The sequence below is a fragment of the Loxodonta africana genome, chromosome 20 (genome assembly GCF_030014295.1).
Source record: "Loxodonta africana isolate mLoxAfr1 chromosome 20, mLoxAfr1.hap2, whole genome shotgun sequence".
Classification (NCBI taxonomy): Eukaryota; Metazoa; Chordata; class Mammalia; order Proboscidea; family Elephantidae; genus Loxodonta; species Loxodonta africana.
Genome location: NC_087361.1, coordinates 63058520 through 63080643, shown reverse-complemented (window position 1 = coordinate 63080643; position 22124 = coordinate 63058520). Strand labels below are relative to the sequence as shown.

The following is a 22124-nucleotide window of genomic DNA, read 5'->3' as shown; positions in this document are numbered from 1 at the left end:
TTCCCGCCGACCTTCTGGGTTAGCCGCCGAGCGCTTTCACCACTGCGCCACCAGGGCTCCTCGCGCTATGCCCTACGTATGTGTTACGTCTGGTGTCCCACTTGAGTGGGAAGCCGGTGCTTAATAAGCCCCCTTTGATTTGGATCTAGGGAAATACATTTTTCCTCCCAAACGAAACATCTCAAAACAATGGGCATGGTTTGCTGAGTATTATTTTACCCAGAAAGTTGTAGGTTGTAGTTCTGCGCAAGAATCCCAAATGTGAGACTGCTGCGAAGCTTGTTGTTTTAACTTTGACCTGCCTAAATCCTAAATTTGAGAGACTGAGTTCCGAGGAGAGGAAATGCGGACAATTGCGGTCCTGGCCAAAGTCGTAATCTCTAGGAAGGGTGCGAACATTCACGCTGAACAAATCCTACAAGGTGGTGAAGGTACTGCAGTGTGTAAAACCCGAAAGCCCCACCCTCAACGGAGCTTAAATTCTAGAAACTCAGTTTGCTGCTTCACATGAGGAGAAAGGAGAAGCAGGAATGCAGACGTTTTCAATCAGGACGTTAAGAAGAAAATCCAAGTGTGTTATTACACTTACATTGTTACATGTCTTAACCACCAGCGATCTCTCACTACCAAGGGAAAGAGTTTCTTGAGAAAATTCCTGAGAAGATAGCCCAAATTTATACATGGACAGGGCAGAAGCTTAGGAACTGCGTGCACCTATGCTGAGGTTTTACCCCTGCGAAATTCCCAGTTGAAAAGAGCATGCACCTGTGGCTTTAACTTAATGGTATCTTTAGGTTGTAGAAAGAGGTAACTGAACTAAAGATGGGGCCAGCCTAGAGAGGCTCCCGGGCTAACTTTGGTTCTAAGCTCAGAGGTAGCTAAGACTAGAAAGTAGTCCCCTAATGTTGAAATTTTTTTCATTCCCTGTATTTATTATATTCCCACGGTAACCAAAAAACGAAACCAAACCCAGTGCCATCGAGTCGATTCCAACTCATAGCGACCTTATAAGACAGAGTAGAACTGCCCCATAGAGTTTCCAAGGAGTGCCTAGAGAATTAGAACTGCCGACCCTTTGGTTAGCAGCGTAGCACTTAACCACTACGCCACCAGGGTTTCCATTCCCATGGTAGTTAGCAAAAAAAAAAAAAAAAAAGAACCCTAAAATGAAAGACTTATTTCAGTTTATTAATTTATTCCAGCAACAAATACCTGAGAACATACTGTGTACCAGGCACTATGCAAGATGATGGCAGCAAAGTACAAGACAAACAATTGCTATCTTCAGCAAGTTTGTAGTCAAGCAGGTGACAGACACTGAACAATTACAAGGGAAATGATTATTTTGAAGGGGGAACAACTGTATAGGGGGCAATGGGAACATACAACAGGGGATATAATCTAGTTTGGTGGGGTGGACAGGGAAAAAAGCTGGGGACACCATCTTACTCCCCAATATTAAGCAAGGGGAAGGCAAGGAGAAAAAAGACTAAGTCCCCAAGAGAGAACGGAAACCTGGTATCCATCCATTAGGACCTGAGAAAGAGCACCAAGGGAGATGAATGGAGAGTCTTGCATGCAATTGCCCAAAGTTTCATAACGGGTCCCAAACAAGAAAACTGGGTTATCTAGTTAAAACCACATAAAATCATTCACCCAACCCTCTGACACTTTCTTAAACTTTCCACTACAGTCATATGTTGAAAGTTTGGTCCTTCTTGGCACTTCAGAACACTCTATTTTCTACACCCTTTATCAGCTAACGTGATGTGGACTACCATCTAGATGAACAGCCTGGCTGTCCCAGGAAAGGAAAGAGACCCACATAAATCCAATACCTGCCTTCCCAAGTTACCTACTGCGGGTTCTTTTTAACTTTGAGTTACCCAGATACAGACAGAGGCAGCCTAACTTCAAGACCAAATCCTTCATTTCACCTACTAAACCAAATGACCAAAAAATGTAAAGTTCCTATGCCTTTTTTGCTCCTTGGTCTCCAGAAGCCCAACTTTTGTTCCAAGCTGGGCACCTGACCTTTACACAGATTTGTCTTGGTCATGGTAACAGTAGATCCCACTAGGTCCCTTAGAGACCTTAAAACCAAGGCTTAAGCATTCTAAATAAATAAGTCCTACTGCCACCTTTGATGGGCTTGAGCATTTAATGTTTGAAAGCTAGTCTAAGTCTTCAGCCATTCCGTGGCTTGATTTAAGCGCAGCAAACCAGACATGGGCCTCCTTATTAAGGCCTGGCACACACAGGCATTCAAGAGGAATGGGGCCTGCACTCAGAGATTAGCATCTTGTTTTCCGTTTTGGTCTTGGAGTTTAAATTATGTATAATTACCTCTCCAAAAAAAAAAAAGAGGCAAAGTGGTCAAAAAAAAAACCTGTTGCCATCGAGTTGATTCCAAGTCACAGCAACCCTATAGCCCAGAGTAGAACTGCCCCTGGGGTTTCCAAGGAGCAGCTGGTGGATTTGAACCGCTGACCTTTTGGTTAGCAGCTGAGGTCTTAACCACCATACCACCAAGGCTCTGTAAAATGGTCAGAGACTGAGAAAAAGTTACTAGATGAGACCGGTCTGTGGTAGATGTAGCTGCAATGTTCTATACCACTCTTCACTTTAGTTATTCACACCCGGCTACCTCCACTAGGAAGGGGGAAAAGCAGGTTTGTGCTAGGTGAGCCTTTTCCAGGAGAGCACTGCCCAGCCCTTCTTAGGCCTGGCCTTAACACACCCAACATCCCATCTTTTCCAACTGCAAAAAATCCAAGTGACAGTAAGACTCTATAAAAGCCTCTAAACAGGGAGGAACTGTCCCTTTTGTAGCCACAGGAGCTTATCCCAGATGCCTAGCTCACTACAGCTCTTCCTCAGAGAAGAAAATAAGAAAAACAGAGCTCCTTCCTCTAAAGGCCACCACCTGTGTTACATGCTCTCATCTGCCGCAGACAGTGGTATTGGAGAGGTGGTGAGGTAAACAGCCAACAGTCCATTCTTCCACAGAATCCCTAGGCTTTCTATGTCAACAGCTTCCCTTTAGAGGCTCGATTTATGAGCTGTTACTCCACAAGCTGGGTGACTTTCAGACTTTGGCACCCAATTCTATTTAGATGTCAAGCTTGGTTCCTAAGCAACCAGCCAGCTCCCCTCCCTCTCACTCCCCCCATCGGGGAGCCAGCTTACTATACTAGCAGAACAGGTCAAACAGAGCTCGATCATGGACAAATCAGTGCTTGAGGGAACTTTAATGAAGGCAGGAAAAAAAGTATGTGGTACAAGAACAGTGCAGAAAGGTTCTGCTCCAGGCAGTTTTGCCTTGTACAAGTAGAATGAAGTCATCTAATCAGAGTTTTAAAACTGAGTGCAATTTCAGGCATGATTCCAACCCCTGCACTTTACAAGTGATGAATCTGAAGCCCAAAGGTTAAGTGACTTGTTCAAGGTCACACTATTGGAAGCAAAGCTGCAGCTAAAACCCTGGTGTCCAACTCCCAGGCCAGATCTCCTTCTACTACATTATACTACCACAGGGAGGTTTAAAAAAGAAAGAGTCTGAAGGGTGATTTTTCCATAAATTAAATCAATCTTAAAAGCTAGGCATATTTGGAAAGACTCATAGACTACTAACAGTGTTGGAGAGAAGAAAGATTTAAAAGCTGGTTAAATCTGAATAATAAAAATACCCATATATACAATATTTTAAAAAAGATGGTGTTCACAATTACTGGGCTGGCAGGGCAGTGGGCAGTTGCATGCTAGGGGTGGGCTGCATGGGCTGCCAGCTTTCCTGGGTTTGCAGGATGCGGTACAGCTGCTTTAACTGAGCGACGATGTTATCTTTGATGTCTGGAGTTGAGATCTGCAGGCGAACACTGCCACTATCAAAGGATCGTGTGAAATCACCAGAAAACATCTCGTAGATCATCCGAGCCACCACCGGAATAACCTGCCCAGGACACAGAACACACAGGTATCTGCTGAGTAAAAGGTAGTTTTAAGCAACAGGAGGGACCCAAGATGAAAGTAAGGACCAACGAGGCTTTAGAGAAGCCCCCCACTCTAATGTCCACAGGAGACACCTTCATCTCTCTGGACCACCCTGCCAAGGTTCAGTCTAGTAAGTTGGTCTGAATAAGGTAAAGAGCCTAGGTGTACCATCACATCACATGCCTAAATAGATGACTGCCTAAATAGCAAGATTTGACTTTCAACCAAACTTAATCTATCGCCTGCCTCATCACACAATCCTGGGGGGCGAGCCCAAGTGGCCTTTCTGCCACTCCCCAGAGTAAGGTTACATTCCTAAAAGCACACCAAAGGCTTTTCTTAACAGGGGTTGGGGGGAAGGGGAAATGGGGAGCTATACTTAAGGGGTACTGGGTTTCTATTTTGTTGTTGTTAGGTGCTATCAAGTCAATTCTGACTCATGGTGACCCCATGTGACAGAATAGAATTGCTCCATAGCGTTTCTTGGCTGTAACAGATCTTTATAGGAGCAGATCACCAGCCCTTTCTTCTGTGAGCCACTGGGTGAGTTTGAGCCACCAGCCTTTTGGTTAGCAGCAAGCACTTAACCATTGCACCACCAGGGCTACCTAGTTTCTGCTTAAATCTACTGCCATCGAGTTGATTTCAACTCATAGCAACCCCATAGAGTTCCTGTAAATCTCTATGGAAGCAGACTGCCACAACTTTCTCCCACAGAGCCACTGGTGGTTTGAACTGCCAACCTTTTGGTTAGCAGTCAGTTGTTTTAACCACTCCACCAGGGGGATGAAAAACATCTGAAAATGGTTAGTGGTGATGGTTGCAGAACATGGCGAATGTAATTAATTACAAATATTTTGTTATATATATTCTCTCTCTATTAAAAAAAAAAAATGGAGAGAAGGACTTTTCCAAGAAAAGCTGGAAAGGGTCATGCCCTGTTAGGTCTCAGGAAGACTCAAATATCAGTAAGAGGATGAAAGATACATTCTTCACTAAATTAGTCACCCATTTTGATCAGAGCTTCAAACTGGTTTTGAAGAGTTCAGTCATAACCAAAGGAAACAAAGCAAGGCTTCAGATCAGTTCAAAGCAGTTCAGTCATGGCTGAAGGAAATAAGGGCAACAGTCCACGCTGCGTAGCAACCAAATCTCTTGCACATCGGCTTTTGACCCGAGTAGGAAATAGGCAGCTGTGCCCCGCTCAAAGATGGCAAGAGATTTGGTTGCTATGCAACGTGGACCACTGCCCTTGTTTCCCTTGGACCACTTAGAACTGGTTCAAAGCCTTGCCTTGTTTCCGTTGGCCATAACTGAACTGGTTCATAGCCCTTATTTTGACTACCCTGCATTCTCCTGTTTGGCCTTACTGTACAAAGCCAAAGTCTGCTACCACCATCCAGGGCTCAACCCCAGACCTAGGGGCTAAAGCATTGCCAAAAAGGAGAAGATTTGTTGGCACATCCTTATCTCCTCACCTGAACCAAGATGAGTTTCCTTTCCAGAGGCTTCCCATCTGGCCATTCTTCCCCAAAGCATAAGTAGATCTCAAATGGTGGCTGCTTCTCTATCTGTCCTTTCTGATGGGCAATAAGGTCTGCAGAAGGTGGAAGAGCAAGTTGGTGTACTGGGTCATTCCAATGCCATCTTTTATGCTATTCAATGTGGTAGCCACAAGTGGCTATTTAAATTAACTAAAATTGAATAGTTCCATAGTCACATTAGTCACAGAGGGTTCCTTCCATTGGACAGTATTGAACTAAACCCACTTGGGGTTCAAACCATATTGGAAAATTCACATCTTGTGCATTTTCTAAAACTGTCTGCTTGAATTCACTACTCAGTTATTCCCCCCCCCTCAAAAAAAGAGTATATGATTTGCTGAATATAACAGAGTCAACTTCCAAAGTTTAGGAAAAGCTGGTAACATTTGAGGGGTAATGACAAGGTTGTCTCCCTCTTCTGCCACTGAGGGAGCCAACCCAACCCGTTGCTGTTGAGTTGATTCTGACTCATAGCAACCTTATATAGGACAGAGTAGAACTACCCCCATAGGGTTTCCAAGGAGTGGCTGGTGGATTCGAACTGCTGGTCTTTTGGTTAGCAGCCAAGTTCTTAACCACTGTGCCACCAAGGCTCAAAAGGAGCCAAAACCAACCTAAAAATAGTTTCCAAGTACCTAGCTTTGCAGTGGAACTCTCTTCTTCATTGCCTGAGTCACCTTCATTTTTCAGAATCAAGGTTCTCTTCCTTCAGAATGATTTTTTTTTTTTAAACTAAGATCTTTGCAGAACCAGGAAAGGGAGGAGAAAAGAAGAGGAACGATGGGGAGGGAAGGAGGGATGGAAGGAGGAAGACGTCCTCCCAGGAAGCAATTCTCACCATCAACCTGCTGAAAAGAGACTCACCACTAAGGAATGTTTCCAGGCAAAATAACTTGACCTTCTTTTGTCTCTCAATCAAGTTGGGGGCGACAAGCGATGGGGCACATGGCCCAGACCAGTACACTTTGCACTGGCACAGCCTGATTGCATAAATGGCATGACCGCTGACCTCCAGGATCAGTCCTCTGTCCATGACATCCAGCAGCTTGCTGGTGAAAAGCTTCTGCTTCTCATTGGTGATATGTTCCGGACCTGGGAACTTGACCTGCTCTAGGCTGACAGGACCAAAGAGCTCCTCCTGGTCAGGCATGGGACCCAGGTCCCCGTAGAAAAGCCGGCAGCCCTGGGGGTTGCTCACAGTCATGGTCTGCCCGTACTCCTTCCCACGGTACTGAAATTTGATGTCCAGGTCAGTCACTGCAAGATAAGAGAGGACCATGAGAGTCCTGCTCTACTGCTCTGCCTGTTCACCCCTAAGACTCATGCAAGTCCATCAAACCGAGCTACCTTTCAACCAGCTTTCAGGAAGGGCACTGCCATAGCTATTCTTCCTGCAATAAAAGGAGACATCAGAATATCCCTGCGATAGTCACTCAACAGGCTGCCTTGAAGCAAACAGTTCAAGGTCCATCTGTATTATCTCTATTCATTTGTCACACCCTAGGGCTGGAGTTTCACCGAGCAAAGTGATGGTCCTGGTCTCCCTGCTTCATACTGGCTGAGTTTTCACATTAGTGAACATTGAAAGGAACTCAAAAGTAAGATACCTTGTTTGTGTCTCATTTTTGGCTCATTGTTTAAAGAAATCAGAGGAACAAGAAGAAATAGAAAACCATCTTTCTGAAAATACACACTGGAGCACACACTGTGGATCTGGTCAAACAATATACAATAAAAGGACAGAGTTCACACCAAAGTAAATCTTCACTCAACAAGTCTCTGTTGAACCCTACAGGTCTTATCAAAGCTACTTAGCCTTTTGGACAAAATTTCAGTTTCTAGTACTCACATCCCAACCTAGTGTACTGTGAAAGGGAGACTGGGGCAATGAGACTGATTCTTCATTGAGATAAACTTGTGCCCAATTTAGAAAGAGACTTTTATCTCTGGGTCCCAAAGTTCCTCAGATCCAGAGCCTCCTTAACCAAATCCATGACCATTAACTTCTCTATACCATAACTGGTCTTATCTCCAAATCTCCTAGCCAGATTGATAAACCCAGGCTCCTGCCCACCTAGGAGATGAGTAACCTGGAGCTACAACCAACCAGAGCATCACCAGGGGCAAGTAGGTGTGAGCTCATGTTTCTTTAGTCCTCCTCTAATAACTCATCAGCCAACCAGGAGCTAGGCACAGGCAGCTATTCTATACATGACAAAGAAATGGAGGCAGAAGGCAAGCAGAAAAGGGACCATGATAGGAGCTGAAGACCCAGCAAGAAAGATCAGGGCTCACTTACTTGGGAGAGAGCTGATCCACAGCTCTGGAGAGCTATAGAAGGGCTGGATAGGTGTCTGGGGTACTTCCATTTCCAGAGGTTCACTTTTGGGCCACACTGCTTCAGGGCTGCAGTTGCCCACACTGCAATTGCCTACACTGCAGTTGCCCACGCTGGCTGGTGCCATGGGAGAGCCTAGAACAGAAGGATGTGGGTGAGTAAGTAGCGGCACAACATATGCACATCGCCTGGCTTAAGGCTCTAAGAACTAACAAGGTCAGCAAACAAGTCAAACACTAGTCTATGATGCAATGGTTATTTCCTAGCCCATCAACAATTCTCACAGCTAGCATCATAAGAAATAAGGCTGCCCTACTCCTGCTTCCCCTGGCTAAGTGCTACGGCTGCTAACCAAAGGGTCAGCAGTTGGAATCCACCAGGCGCTCCTTGGAAACTCTGTGGGGCACTTCTATTCTGTCCTATAGGGTCGCTATGAGTTGGAATCGACTCGGCGGCACTGGGTTTTGGTTTTTGGTCTTTTTTTACTCCTGCTTCCTTCCTAATCATATTAGTTCTCCCATAAACACATAGCTGTAAAAACCTGTGTTTACTGAAAATGAGAAGATAGACAAGTGTGTTATCTCTGGGGGCTAAATTAGAATGGGCATGATTGAGGGGTTCCTGTTGGAAAATGTGGCTCCAGCTGTCAAATAGAAGCTGACTGTCTCCCATAAAACAAATTCAAATGAATTAGATGATTAGCTTAGAGTAAATGTTAATGTATAAAAATTCTATTAAGAGTAAATATTTTTACATGCATAAAATATTTCTAGAAGGATACTCAACAACCTAGAAAGGTGTGTCTCCTTCAGGGAAGGAACTGAGAGGCTGGGGGAAAGGAATCCTTTTGAACTAAATTACCTTTTTGTACAAGTATGAATTTTAAACCGTGTGAAAGTATTATTTATTCAAAATAATCTAATTAACGCTTTTAAGATAATGAAAAATCCATTCTATTTCCCTGCCGTTATCAGTTGGTTCCCTCCAAAGCCCACAGATTCCTGCCCCTAGCCTCACCTCTCAGATATCTATCTTCAACAATTCTTCTTCCTCTGCCCCAACAGCTCTGAAATCACAGAGGTTAATGTTTCTTTGACCCTTTATGTATAAGTCTAGTAAATCTATGTACCCATTTTATTTTTTTGTTTTTAATACGTGTCTCATACCTTTCCAAAAAGAATTCAAGACAGTCCATAACAGGACACAGAACAACAACTTTTATAATATATGAACATAAATAGGAAATCAGGATCCTGGACATAGATTGCATCCTTTCAGGAGGTAAGAATAAAAGAATGAGTCAGTCAAGGATTTGGGAAAAAATTCCAGATTTCCACAGGCCTAACTCTTAAAATTTCACCAAGTGGGGATGTAGCATTTGGCAATACTGACCTGAAAGACCTCCAAGAAAGTTTTCTTTACTCACCACTTGATTGCAAAAACATAAATGGCAGGATAAGTGAAGAAGGACAAATGGATAGACAGCAAGAGTCACTTCCTGATTCTTAAAGCTGGGGCATCATCTAAAATAGAGGACTCTAAAATCCTAAAGAAATCATCTTGATATAACAGGTTTTCTAGGTGGCACAAGTATCTCATTTGACACATAGCAGGCAGATAGTAGTAGAAAGGCAGAAAAAAAGCTGCTCAACTGAATACATGTCATTTGACTAAGAGCGTTTCAATGGACAGTTGAGGTGAAGGAGCTATAGAAGAACAAGTCAACTTATGTTCTAGAATCCTCAGAATGTACAATGGGAGATTCGGCCCCTGTTCTGTCACATAGTAGTCTTCCAACTTCTCAACTCATTTTTCTTGGGAAGCTGAATTCAAAAAGTTCTCAAAAGAAGAGAAAAGTCTCCTGCAGGTAAGTTCTGTCAGAGCCTAGAATTTGCAGCTGTAGTTTCCTAAGATTCAGCCTAAGTAGAGTGGACCCAGAATTTAAACCAAGGGAAATAATGAAAAAAATTACCTACAATTCATGAAAATAATGTCTGTGCTTGGCTGGAAGGAAATAAGCCAAAATTTAAAACAGCTGATATATTTATAATTGGGATTGAGAATGATTTTAAATTATTTATTTCCTCATATTATCATAGAAGATTCAGAAGATTTTCTCTATGCCTAGTACCCACCCTACTGGAGAGCTGAGCCACTGGAGTTCCCTTGTTTATGACTCCTGCTTGCTAACAGACCAGCATCCTGGCCACACGGCCTGGTCGTTGCTCCCAGTGCAGTGATGCCTGAGGGGTCAGGAGTTTCAAGGTAAAAGCTCCTTACATCCTCCTCACTCCTCTGTGCCACCCGCCACCCACACTCACCATTGATGTTCAGGAAGGGGAAGGTGTCCTGGATAGGAACATGATGCTGTGACTGATCTAGCTCATCTTCCTCCTCCTCTTCATCTACATCATTATCCTTCTCATCCCAGGGAGCAGACCCTGTGGATCCTACCCCAGAAACAAAGACACAAGCCTAGAGGTGAGCAGCTGAGGCTGCACTGCCATCCCTGCAGCTGACCCACGCCACAAGCCAGGGACTCAGCACAGAGGCTCCTCAAGTTCCGTGTGCACCCTCAATGCCCTAGTAAAAAGAGTGGGTGAACCAAGGGTGTATTAACTGCTGGTTCCAACTCATCCTACAGAGCCCTAATGTAAGCTTTCTTCCTCTCTCCTATCCAGGAGCTGCAGACCCTATTCCCTTCTAGAAATCTCTTCATTCCTCTCTAACCCTCTTCCTACACATTAGCATCCCATTTAAGGACTTAAAGTCACCAGCTTCTCGCCCTTGTAAGCTTAGTGCAAGGAACAAGTTCTCATTTCAGGGGCCTCACTGGATTCACTGGAAGGCAGTTCTATATTACCTGGCTCTCAGCTGGTACTTGTTGGACATTGAATACATAGGAGAATCAGGTCATATTCTCTTAGCGAAAGTATCCTATAAATTAAATGATTTCACATTCAACATTTACAAAAAAACTTAATAGCTTTTATATGTCACGTCAATAGATTTTTACAATAGCCTTTGAAGTTGGTAGGAAAAATGAGAGCCCACATTTTACAGTTGCAAAAACTGAGGCTCAGGAGGTCAAGTGACTTGATTCAGCATCTACCACATAAGTAGTCAAGCGATAAGAGTCTGATTTAGAACTCAAACCTTCCAAGTCTTAATCTCTCCTTCTAAACTATCCGGCCTCCTTAACTCAGTGCTGAGTCCCAAGAGAGGCTTTTTATACAGTAGAACCCTACGCTATCTCTACTTTCTAATGACTTAAGCTAATAAACCCTCCCCCTAAGAAACAAGATTTTGCTGAGTTTACATCTTTTGTTCTCTGGTCCTTCGTCTGGAAAGGCTTTCCTGCTTTGCCAGTCTCAGACTGGGTTAGCCAGGCTGTAATCTCTTTAAGAGTTCACCCTAGGATCTGGCATACTGCCCTCATTCTCCCCAGCAGCTGGGACCTCACCTGGGTTAATGATCGAGCCCTGGGGCTGGGGGATGTCACACACTTGATAGATCTTCACTGGGTTCATAGGCACCTCCTTGGTGCCATCGTACATCAGGGTGAATTCTCTGCTCTTGTTGAGAGCACAGCGAAGCTGGGCCTTCCATTTAGCTGGGTCAGGATCATCCACCCCTTCCTGGTACTTTCCCGTCTCCACTGCCCAGGCCTGAGGAAAGCGAAACTGCAGTGAGTGCTTACTGCTGCCCAGAACCACAGGGAAGCGTGTGCTCACTCTCTCCCATTCACATTCACACACACACACACACACACACTCCCCTTTCCTGTCTGCCCCACCATCCCAATCCCATAATGCAGAAACAGTGCCCTTAGGACCAGGCAAGGCAGGGCCTAAGGGACATTAAGCCATGAGCAAACAATCTTTTAGCCAGTACCTGTCAGACTACAATGTTGTAATAAAGGGTTGAAAAGAAAATTCTGGAAGGATATGTACCAAAATGCTAATGGTAACTTGGGATAGCAGAATTTCAGGTAATTTGGGGGGGCTTATTTGATTTTTACTTGAATTACTTTTACAGTAAGAAATAGGGCAAAGGAGAGTGGCAGATAATAGGAACAGTTTGGTCTTGCTGGTCTCCTTTCTTCAGTCTTCTATATGATGTATAAATAAAGGGTTGTAGAAACCAGGTGCTTTAGGAATAATAGTCTTTAGGAGGACAGGAACCCTGGGGTTCAGCTTGCCCACTGGCTGAGGATCTCAAGTCCTAATAAACCCACATCCCCTACTTTTCCCTATTTCTTCAAACTCTGCACTTTATCGGAAACACTATGCTGCCAGCCACACCTGTGGCTGCTGGTGTTGGCTAAAATCACCCCAGCTCCTCTCTGGTTTTCAAATATGGGAACTCACAGTGCTTTCCCCAGATAAGACAACAAAGCAGTCTCTCCAACGAAGAGGAGAAAAGGCTGAGCTGCTCAGACCACAGACCACAGTCCTCAGGAACAATGCAGGGAGTAGAAACAGAACCCTACTTCCAGGTCTAACAGTCATCTATGTTTCTGCTGACAAGATCTCCTCTGTCTCCCATTGCTAACATATTTCCAGATCTCTAAGCTTTCTTTAGAGCATGGTGTTGTTAACACCAACGTTGTGGGTTCGATCCTCATATGGGCCAGGAAAGGACGTTGCTTTTGGAGCTCTGGTGGCGCAGTGATTAAGTGTTTGGCTGCTAACCAAAAGGCTGGCAGTTTGAATCCAGCAGCCGTTCCTTGGAAACCTATGGGGCAGTTCTACTCTGTCCTATAGGGTTGCTATGAGTTGGAATAGACTCTATGGCAATGGGTTTGGTTTGGGGTTTTTTTTTTTTTAAGCTTTCTTTAGGAGCCCTGGTGGATCAATAGTTAAGCACTCAGCTGCTAACCAAAAGATTGGCAGTTCAAACCTACCCAGCGGCTCCACCCACTGGCTCCATGCAAGAAAGACCTGGTGATCTGTTCCCATAAAGACTACAACCTAGTAAACCTTATAGAGCAGTTCTACTCTGTCACTCGGGGTCACTATGAGTCAAAAATCGACTTGACAGCACCTAACAACCTAACAACAAGCTTTCTTCACAAGTGGAACATGTGTTCTGATGTGGAAAAGAGTGATATCATTAGCAGAGAACTCAAGACAGAAAGTACACATACCAACTTTTTCCAGCTGGCAGGGCTTATCACCTTGTCCAGTCCCAGCTCTTGCCTCCGCTCCTGACCACAGAGTCCTTCCAAGCCTAAATCGAGGACACTTTCTGCTCCCTTTGTTAAGATCTCTGAATCCCCCTCAGTCACTCACGGAAGAGCTTCACAATCATGAGGAAGTCTCTTCCAATAGTTAATCTAAATCCCTCCTTTGTCAGTTCAGATTCATTTCCTCTTACCCACTTCTCAGACTTGGCCCCTTCCATTTGTTTTGTGGTATGGGATGTGATTTGACAAAGTTGGGCTGCCTTAGGAGGCTTAGCAGGCACTAGGGGGCCTGATTGCTGCTCCATTCCATCTGACCTCCCTCAGGGGATTTCAACTTCCCCACTCCCTAGGTTCTGAGAGGCACATATCCAGTTACCTGGGTACCTGGCTGCTGCCTCCCTGCATTTTCCTTTCCCTTTGTCTGTCCTCTGTCCCCGCCCAGCCAACTCAGGCCGTGCAGACTTTGGCACAGGTCTACAGATTTCTGTGGCTCCCTAATGCCCTGCCCCTCCATGGAGAGCAGCCAGACTAACCCAGAACCACAGCCCCAGCCTTCCTGCTCACTACTGCCATTCCCCAGAATCTACTCAGATAGCACTGAGGACCTACGGTTGATCTAGTGGTACGTAGTGCCCTTGATGGTTGAACTTTAGAGTCAAGAAAAGAGGGCCTATGATGTAACAGATGACACTCACTGCGAGTAATAAACATTACTCTGTCCAAACCCCTTTTGACCGTTGCTTCTGGGAGACCCTGGTCACTGAGCAGGCCTTTATTTCTCTACCTAAAATGGAAATAATCCTTGTATTTTTATAGTACTTTACAAATTCCCTTCCCAACATTATTTTACTTAATTCTCACAATAATCCTGTGAGGGGCAAGACTGGTTTCATCCCCATTTTAATGACAGGGAAGCTGATGCCCAGAGAGGTTATATGACTGGCTCAAGATCACACATGCAGTTGATGGTAGTAGAATTTAAAGCCAAGTCTTCTAATTCCTGGTCAGTAGGGACAGTGTGATAATCAGGGCAGGTAAGCCTAGATTCAAACTTTGGCTCCACCACTTACTAGCTGTGTGATTTTGGCAAGTTACTTAGCCCCCTTGGAGACACAGCTTCTGCATGTACAACATGAAGGTAATAGCTCCCATACAAGGTTATTATGAGAATTAAATGAGATAGTAGATGTAGGTTACATAGCAGGGGACCATTTAATGTTAGTGTCCACTGCGTGTCCAACCAAAGGCCCATCAGAATTCAGGATCTGTTAAAGTACCCACACTCTTCTCCTGGCTTCCCCAGGCCCTCCCCATCACCCTTCTGCAATCAGATAGACAGATGTAAATATGACAAAGCAGCCTCCCCTTAGCCAGACTTTCCTCTCATGAGTGGAGCTTTCAGGAACAAGCCTCTTCCCCCATGAGATTTTAACAGCAAACCCAGCTCCAGACCAAGACCCCAAAGGGAGGCCAGCTGGGCCAGTGGGTAAGGGTACACTGGGAGGCCTACCACCTTCTCAATGCTAACTCCAATAATTGAATATGGTTTATAGATGTTTTCCTTACCACTTTTACCTCATTATTTAATAGCTAAGCTAAGAGAGCTCCTGTACTTTCTGCTAAGTACCCTCAGGCCAGTTTCCTCTTTTCTATGCCTGACATGACTGAATTGGGTGGAAACATCTCTAGGATGTCTCACCTCTGAGCCCCGAGCCCACCCCTTCTGCCCTTTGTTGATTGGCCTCAACAACATCCTGGGGTATCAAACTTGAGAGGCCCAAGGCAGGGACTGAATTTCACTTCTGACATCCAACTTGTAAATCACAGAAGAAAAAAACAAACCCACGTCTCCATGTCTTGGGGCACAGGAACTAAACCTACTCAAGATGGAAAATTGACCAGCAAAGAGAAGCTGGTCTGGAGCAGAGGCGTGGCCTCCAGAGTTGCAGACCACAAGAACCACCTTTCCCACCAACCACCTTCCCACTTACTTCTGTCTTAAGCTTGGGTTTTCCTTAAACTTGGTAAAATGTCACGTGATTAATTTTTTTTTCAGTTCAATAAAGTGACTAGCAGATCAAAGCTACTTTCTAATGAAGAAAACATTTAGAGACTAAAAACTTTTCACCAAATCATCTTTAATTTTTATCAGAGGTTCTAGGTCTAGGTAAAATATTTTAACATCCAAAACAAAACAAAAAACCTTCCTGAGGGCCCTCTACACCCACGCTACAAGCTATGTTAGAAGGCTGCTAACAGTTGACAGTTTAGCCCTGATCTCAAGAGCTGTTCCCAGGACCAAACGCCTCTCTTTATAGCAAGGGCCCTGAGTGAATGAATGGGAGTCCTTGATTCCTCATCCTTGGTAGCTTTTGGAATAACCACATCACCACTTATAGGAGTTTAGCCGACCCTGCCTCAGATCCTTTGGGACATGAGCTGGCTACCTTCGGCCAGTGGGAAAGAATAAAGTGTTTCAAACATTACAGACATCTCCTGATAAGAGGAATTAGTATGCCACTAAGGTTGGGCACCCCATCATAAACATTCTCTCCATTTCATAACAGTTTTGGGTCAAGTGTATTCCCTGTGACAAAAGAAAAATCAAAATTAAATGAAACAAGCAAAAACAGAAAGGTCTGAGAGAACTGGAAAAAAATTCAGATTGGATGATAGAAGTTCTTTACCTTGAAAATGGTATTTTCTTCCTCCTGTTGGGGACTATGCCGGGTGGCATGTTTCCAGGGAATCTGGAAGCGTTTGGCATCCCTGTGCAGCCAGATGAGCCCAGGGTAGAGGCCACTGTCCACCTGGGCCACCAGCCAGGGCTTCAGCCGGACTCTACGGGGGTGGAGGGCCATGATCTGGGGGTGGGGAAAAAATGGGGAGGCCAGGAGAATTAGGCCAGCTACTGGGAACTTTTCCCAGGCACTGTTCCCATACCATAGAGCTACAGTTTCATTAGATTACAGCAAAGAAACTAAATATGGGAACAGACTATGCCAGTTAGGAAAGAAAAGAGGCTAAAAGATTCTTTTGATTCTTATTCCAAAGCCATTTATACTTCATGCTCCAGCCAAATCAGACTTATCATGGAAGCAGATCACATTTCTTCTTTGAAATCCTGAAGCAGAAAAATAAAAAGGTGATGTCACCCTGCTGGCACACAGACCTTCCTGAAGCACCAAGGGCTTCAGAAGAGAAGGGAGATTGCTTTTCTCTAGCTCATCTCAGGACAGGGAAGGAAACGTTATGGAAACAGCAAGTATACGGGCAAGAAGCTGAAGTACCTTCTCCTGTTAAACAAGATAACTAAAGGTGAATGGGAATATTTTAATAAAAAATGACACTCATTGCATGAGAGAGAAGTAAGGAGCGGGTACTGGGTTCCAAAGTACCACTTACATGGACAAGCAGGCAGTGAAAGAGCAGGGAGCTGAAGAGCGGGGCCTCGGGTCGTCTTCCCTTTCTCCTGGCCACCCAAAGATTCTGCACCTAGAAAGAGGGATCTCAGCTGGTTATCCACGAGGCAATTCAGTGGTTGGTAGAAGGTGCGGGAACTTTGGAGACAAAGGCTCTGAGATCACTTCCCTGCAAGTGAGCCTGTAAAGCTCAGAAGCCCTAAGATAATCAAATACCAAAGTTCCTAACCCCAGAGCACTAGAAACAGTCAAAAAACAAGCCCTGTGCAGCTAAGACAACCTCCTCGCCTGGAGCGAACGGATTGGTTGCAGGAGCCCGGCCTGGGTAAAGTCTGCAACTGAGTCTCATAAAAACAGACAAGCATAGCAGACAACATATGGCTGCTGGCACTCACAGCAGAAAACAAAGCCTGCCCATACTGGGTGCCTAAAGGAAAAACCAGTCACCAGAAAACTGTTACAAGGAGCCCTGGTGGTGCAATGGTTAAGTAACTCAGCTGGTTAAGTAACTCACCAGAAAATTGTTACAAGGAGCCTTGGTGGTGCAATGGTTAAGCAACTCACCTGGTAACCCAAAGGTCAGCAGTTCAAATCCACTAGCTGCTCCTAGGGAGAAAAGACCTGGTGATCTGCTTCCCTAAAGATTACAGCCTAATAAACCCTGCGTGGCATTTTTACTCTGTCCTATAGGGTCGCTATGAGTTGGAAGAGATGACGGCACACAACAACAACAATTGTTTGCCTGGGCCATTATGTTGGGAGTTTTTGGTGTTTTTGTTTTGTTTTTATTTGATGTGAGAAAGGGGTGCTTGGAAAAATAACATTCATTTACACAACAAACATTTGTGTATCAGCTACTGTGTGCCAACCATCTTAGTACTAAACCCTAGAAGCTCGATGTTTTCATCAGAGGCTCCTTCCTGAAGATATTCACACTGGAGCTGCTAAAGCTACCCAATGGCCTGAGGAAGATAAATAAGTCACCTTCATGCTCAGAAAGGTCCCCTCCTGGATCATTGTTCAGAAACCAAACCAGCTAAGTGAGCTGAAGGTGCCCACTTGGAAGAGCTTAGCTGAGAGGGTGGCCCCTAACACCACCTCTCCACCTAGCCAGATTCCAATGGGAAAAACCCAAACCCAACTCAGCCTCTGGCTCTTTAAGAGCAAGGAAGGACCTGCTCTCACCTGAGCTTTCTGACCCAATTACCAGGTCCTGCAACTGAAACCTCCCCACGGGGGGCACAGCTCACTGTGGGCAGGGAAGGGTGGCGGATAGTGTTCAAGTCCTCCCTCCCCCATGTTCCTGGCTTTGATTTAGGTTGTTTTGTGGGGAGGCAAGTCAAACCATCAAACCACAGAGGGCACTGACACCCTATACAAAGGAAGAAATGCATATACTCCCAAGGGCAAGTTCTACCCCCTCCTCCTCCCCAGTCTTAGCCCTACTGGAGATACAACTACAGGGGGACAGGGTAAGGGAAGGACCAAGAGAATAGGGAAGTGGGCAGTGAACTGGTCATCCTGGTGAGGGGCTTTTGAAAAATTCCTCTGTTGCAATATTAGCAAGCCCTGATTCTGAGCCTGTCAGACATATGAAATCCATATGTGGATTGACTGATCATAGACAATGAAGAAAAGGGCTTATCCTGTGTGACCCACAGCCCATTAAGAAAAAATTCAGGCAACCTCAGACTAAGACAAGGGGCTGTACAGAATGATGGGGAGGGAGAAGCAGCCACCCATAGAGATCAGTGATTAAGATCTAGAGCCCTGGTTCTCAGTGTTCTCCCAAGATGGCACTGCAACTGAGTAACCTGCCTCCCAGCCCCAAGGGAAGGCACCCCAGCCTGCTCCTCCATGCCCCACCTTCCTCACTGCCAACCCTCTCTACCTTTTGAAAGTCAGCCAGGACTTCCCCCACCTGCCACCAGTAACCTAGACTCTAAAAACAGCCACAAAGGGAAAAATTGGAAGCAAACAAAATGATCCAGAGAGGAATAGTTAATTATGGCACATCCACAGGCTGCAACATTAAGCAACTGTTAACAATGGTGTTTCTAAAGGATTTTTATTGAATTTGGGGAAGTGTTTACAAAAGGAAGTTAATGGGGAAAATGCCCCATACAACATTGGCTGTACAGCAGTATCTCCATTTTATAGCACATCATACAAAATTTTAAAAAGGGAAAGAAATACACCAACTCAACAAGATGTTCATAATGGTTACCCGGTGGCAGGATTTTGAGTAATTTTTTCTATACTCTCCTATATGCTTTCAATATGATTCACATTTCCCTACACTGAGCATGTTCCAACTTAATATTTTTTTTAATTCTATAAGCATTTTTAAACCACAGGAAGATAAGACATTTCTTGGCCACTGGAAGGTATACAAGATGATGGCCTTGAGCTGATCAGAACATGGTAACAATAATCCTTTAGGGTCTCTATGAGTCAGAACCCACTCAGCACCTAACAACAGCTGCATAGGTTTAATTTTTTTTTTTTTTTTTTTTTGCTTTATAGTTTTTAAATGGACTTTTACTTAAAGCATTTAATTTCATCCTCACAATCCTGGAAGTGATATTATTAGCCCCATTTTGCAGCTAGGTTAACCGGGACACAGAACAGTTAAATGCTTTATCTGTGACCTGGATCTAATACTCCCAAGTCAGAGTGCCCTCTACCAAAGTGCTCAGTACTGAATCCTATACCTTGCTCTGCAAGGCCCTTCCTTCTTCTACTGGATCCTCACACTAAGAGGACCAAAACACCAACAAAGATCCCAAAGGCATGGAGGGCAAAGAAAGTGATTAGGGATAGACTGCCTGACGCCCACCCTCAAACACAACTACTTTCAAAACACCCTCACCACCCAAATCCCAATGCTCACAGAAAAACCTTAGCCTAGCAAACTCAGCCTGGTACCTCTGGCTGCCATCACAGCAAAATTCAAGGCCTGTGTCTCCAACAAATATTTAACCAGGCAACAGACAAAGGTGCCAACTCAGCTGCTCCCCTCATACTGGGCATGGAGCAGTTCCCAGGGAACTCGCTGTCTTCTCCCCACACCCTCATTCCAAGGAGCAGGTTCTCCATAAACACCCCCACCTCCAGCCCCTGCCCAGACTAGTTTCCAGAGGCACCACTGCCCCAAAGTTCATGGTTTTGTCGGAGTAAGACACACCTGCATTTCTTGCAGACAGACGGTCCTTAGCCATAGTCCTTTTTTTTCCCTTCCTCCTGAACGGAACTGAAATGCTACCCCTCCAAATCCCCCAGCCTTCCTTCCATTTACTTCTTGTTAGGGTAAATTCTGGGCCTCTAGCCATATTCCTGGAAACCCTGGTGGCATAGTGGTTAAGTGCTATGGCTGCTAACCAATGGGTCGGCAGTTTGAATCCACCAGGCGCTTCTTGGAAACTCTATGGGGCAGTTCTACTCTGTCCTATAGGGTCGCTACGACTCAGTATCGACTCGACACCACTGGGTTTTTTCGGTTTAGCCATATTCCCACACTCTTCCTCCCTGCTGGATGGAAGGTGGGGGGAACAGTGACAGGGAGTCCCAGGGTACTGGGTGCTAACCCTAAACTAATCTCCTGGGTCAGCAGCAGCCTTCACCAGTCCCTACTCATGCACCTCTTCCTCTCCCTTCCCTGGCTGCCACTCTTGACACCCGCCAAGAGAACACGGTTGCGACATGGGTGACCCCTGTATCATAAAGCAGGCTCGCTGTACAGAGCGGCACCCCAGGGCTCCTTTTCAGTCAGACCTGGGGGACTTTCTCCACACCCACCCTCCAGCCCCTTGAGGCAAAGAGGGCCTCACCCCCAGAGGAACTACGCCCAGGCACCACCCTCCCGGCACCTAGCTTGGCTTAGAAATCCATGGGTGTTTCCCAGGCCCAGGGCGAGGGGCCTGACTGCGCTAAACAAACTCAGAGAAGGAAAACAAACTGGCCAAAGCTCCCGGTAGCCCCCACTCCCAACTTCCCAAAACGCCCACCAGGACCAAGCAGAAGTGGGAAGTACCCTCTCTGGACACAGGAGCCAGCAGCCAAGCAAGCTGGTGAGACCGAAGGAGGCTTTTACTCTACACCATAGTGAGGTGGGGATCTGAAGGTCGAGAGCAGCACACTTAATGTCTGCGAGGAAGGAAAGAAGTGAGCACAAGTATGGGGCCGGGAGGGTCCGAGCGTTCCAGGGCTACGATCGCCCAAAGCTACCTGGATACCGGAGCGAGAGGCACCCAGCCCTAGCGGGTGTTCCCAAACAGGAGGAGTCCCCAAGCAAGCTACCCCACCCCACAAACACTGGAGCGGACCCCTCCCCACCCGCGGGCGTGTTCCCCCCTCCCTCTAACTAGTCTGCAGAAGTTGGCGTCCTCACCTTTCCTCAATCCTGCTATCAGAAGCGGACTTCCCTCCGAATCAAATTCCAGCTAAGATCACCCCTCGCCACGGCGTTCCTCGACGGCTAGGGCAGGGGGCGCCGGCTCTGCGCAGGCAGGAACTGCGGGATCCACTCCCAGGTGCGCACCAGCCCTTACCTGCCCGGCCCAGGTGCGCCGAACTCACGTCAGCGCCTTCGCCCTAAGACGCCGCAGCCCCTCCGCCATCCGGCCCCGCCTCCCAGGTGTGGCCACGCCCTCTGGCTGCCGGGGTTGGCGGGTTCCGAGGAAGACGATACTCTGCCTTCCTGGGCGGCACAGCCCGGCCCGGCTCTTTACCCACCCCAGTCCAGCACTTCTAACCCCAGCTAAGAAATGTCCCAGACTTGGGTCTAGCCCTTAAGCCTCAGGGCTGGTGATCATGGGAACTGGAAGGGCCTGGGAGGTAAGATCTAAAAGGAGAGGGGACCTCCCCCTCCTTCACGCCCCATAATTACCCTGAGGTATGGAGACAAAAACTAAAAAAGAAAAAAAAAAAACCCGTTGCTGTCCAGTCCATTCCCACTCGTAGTAACCCTATAGGACTGAGTATAACTGCCCCATATGGTTCCCAAAGAGCGGCTGGTGGTTTCAAACTGCCGACCTTTTGGTTAGGAGCGGTAGCTCTTAACCAAGCACATATAAATGTTTTGAGATTTTGGGCTGACCTTACTACCTGTGAGGAGCCCTAGTGGTTCAGTGGTTAAGAGTTTGGCTGCTAACCAAAAGGTCAGCAGTTGAATCCACCAGCAGCTCCTTGGAAACTCTATAGGGCAGTTCCGCTCTGTCCTACAAAGTCGCTGTGAGTCAGGATGACTCAGTGGCAACAGGTTTGGTTTAGTTGTTTTTTTGTTTGTTTGTTTTTACTACCTGTGGGCCTGAACTTGTAAGTGGATTGGAATATGAGTAAGGGCTCAGGACAATTGGCCCAGGCTGAAGGAAATGGTATGGCTTCCATGACAGGAATTCTGCCTCTTACTCTTATGGATATGTTCTATAACTTCTTGGTTTCAGTTTTCTCACCTAGTCAGTGAGAATAATAACCCCTGCCTTTTTTTTTTTCTTTTTCACTCCTTGGAAACCCTATGGGGCAGTTCTACCCTGTCCTGTAGGGTCACTATGGATCAGAATCGACTCAATGGCAATGGGTTGGTTGGTTGGTTTCTAATGAATATAGTATAATAATTAAAAGCATGGCCTCTGGAGCCA

General features: G+C 45.9%; 1 protein-coding gene across 1 annotated transcript; it reads right to left on the bottom strand.

Annotated features, from left to right (window-relative positions):
• Positions 1–1156: 1156 nt before the first annotated feature.
• On the bottom strand, positions 1157–21053 carry IRF6 (interferon regulatory factor 6). Its single transcript, XM_003410140.4, has 9 exons — positions 20876–21053; positions 16469–16558; positions 15751–15927; positions 11339–11543; positions 10197–10325; positions 7837–8010; positions 6402–6794; positions 5472–5590; positions 1157–3952 (listed from the first exon to the last, which is right to left on the bottom strand). The coding sequence occupies exons 3-9, from the start codon at positions 15922–15924 to the stop codon at positions 3728–3730; spliced, it is 1419 nt and encodes a 472-aa protein (XP_003410188.2). The 5' UTR covers positions 15925–15927; positions 16469–16558; positions 20876–21053; the 3' UTR covers positions 1157–3727.
• Positions 21054–22124: the final 1071 nt, after the last annotated feature.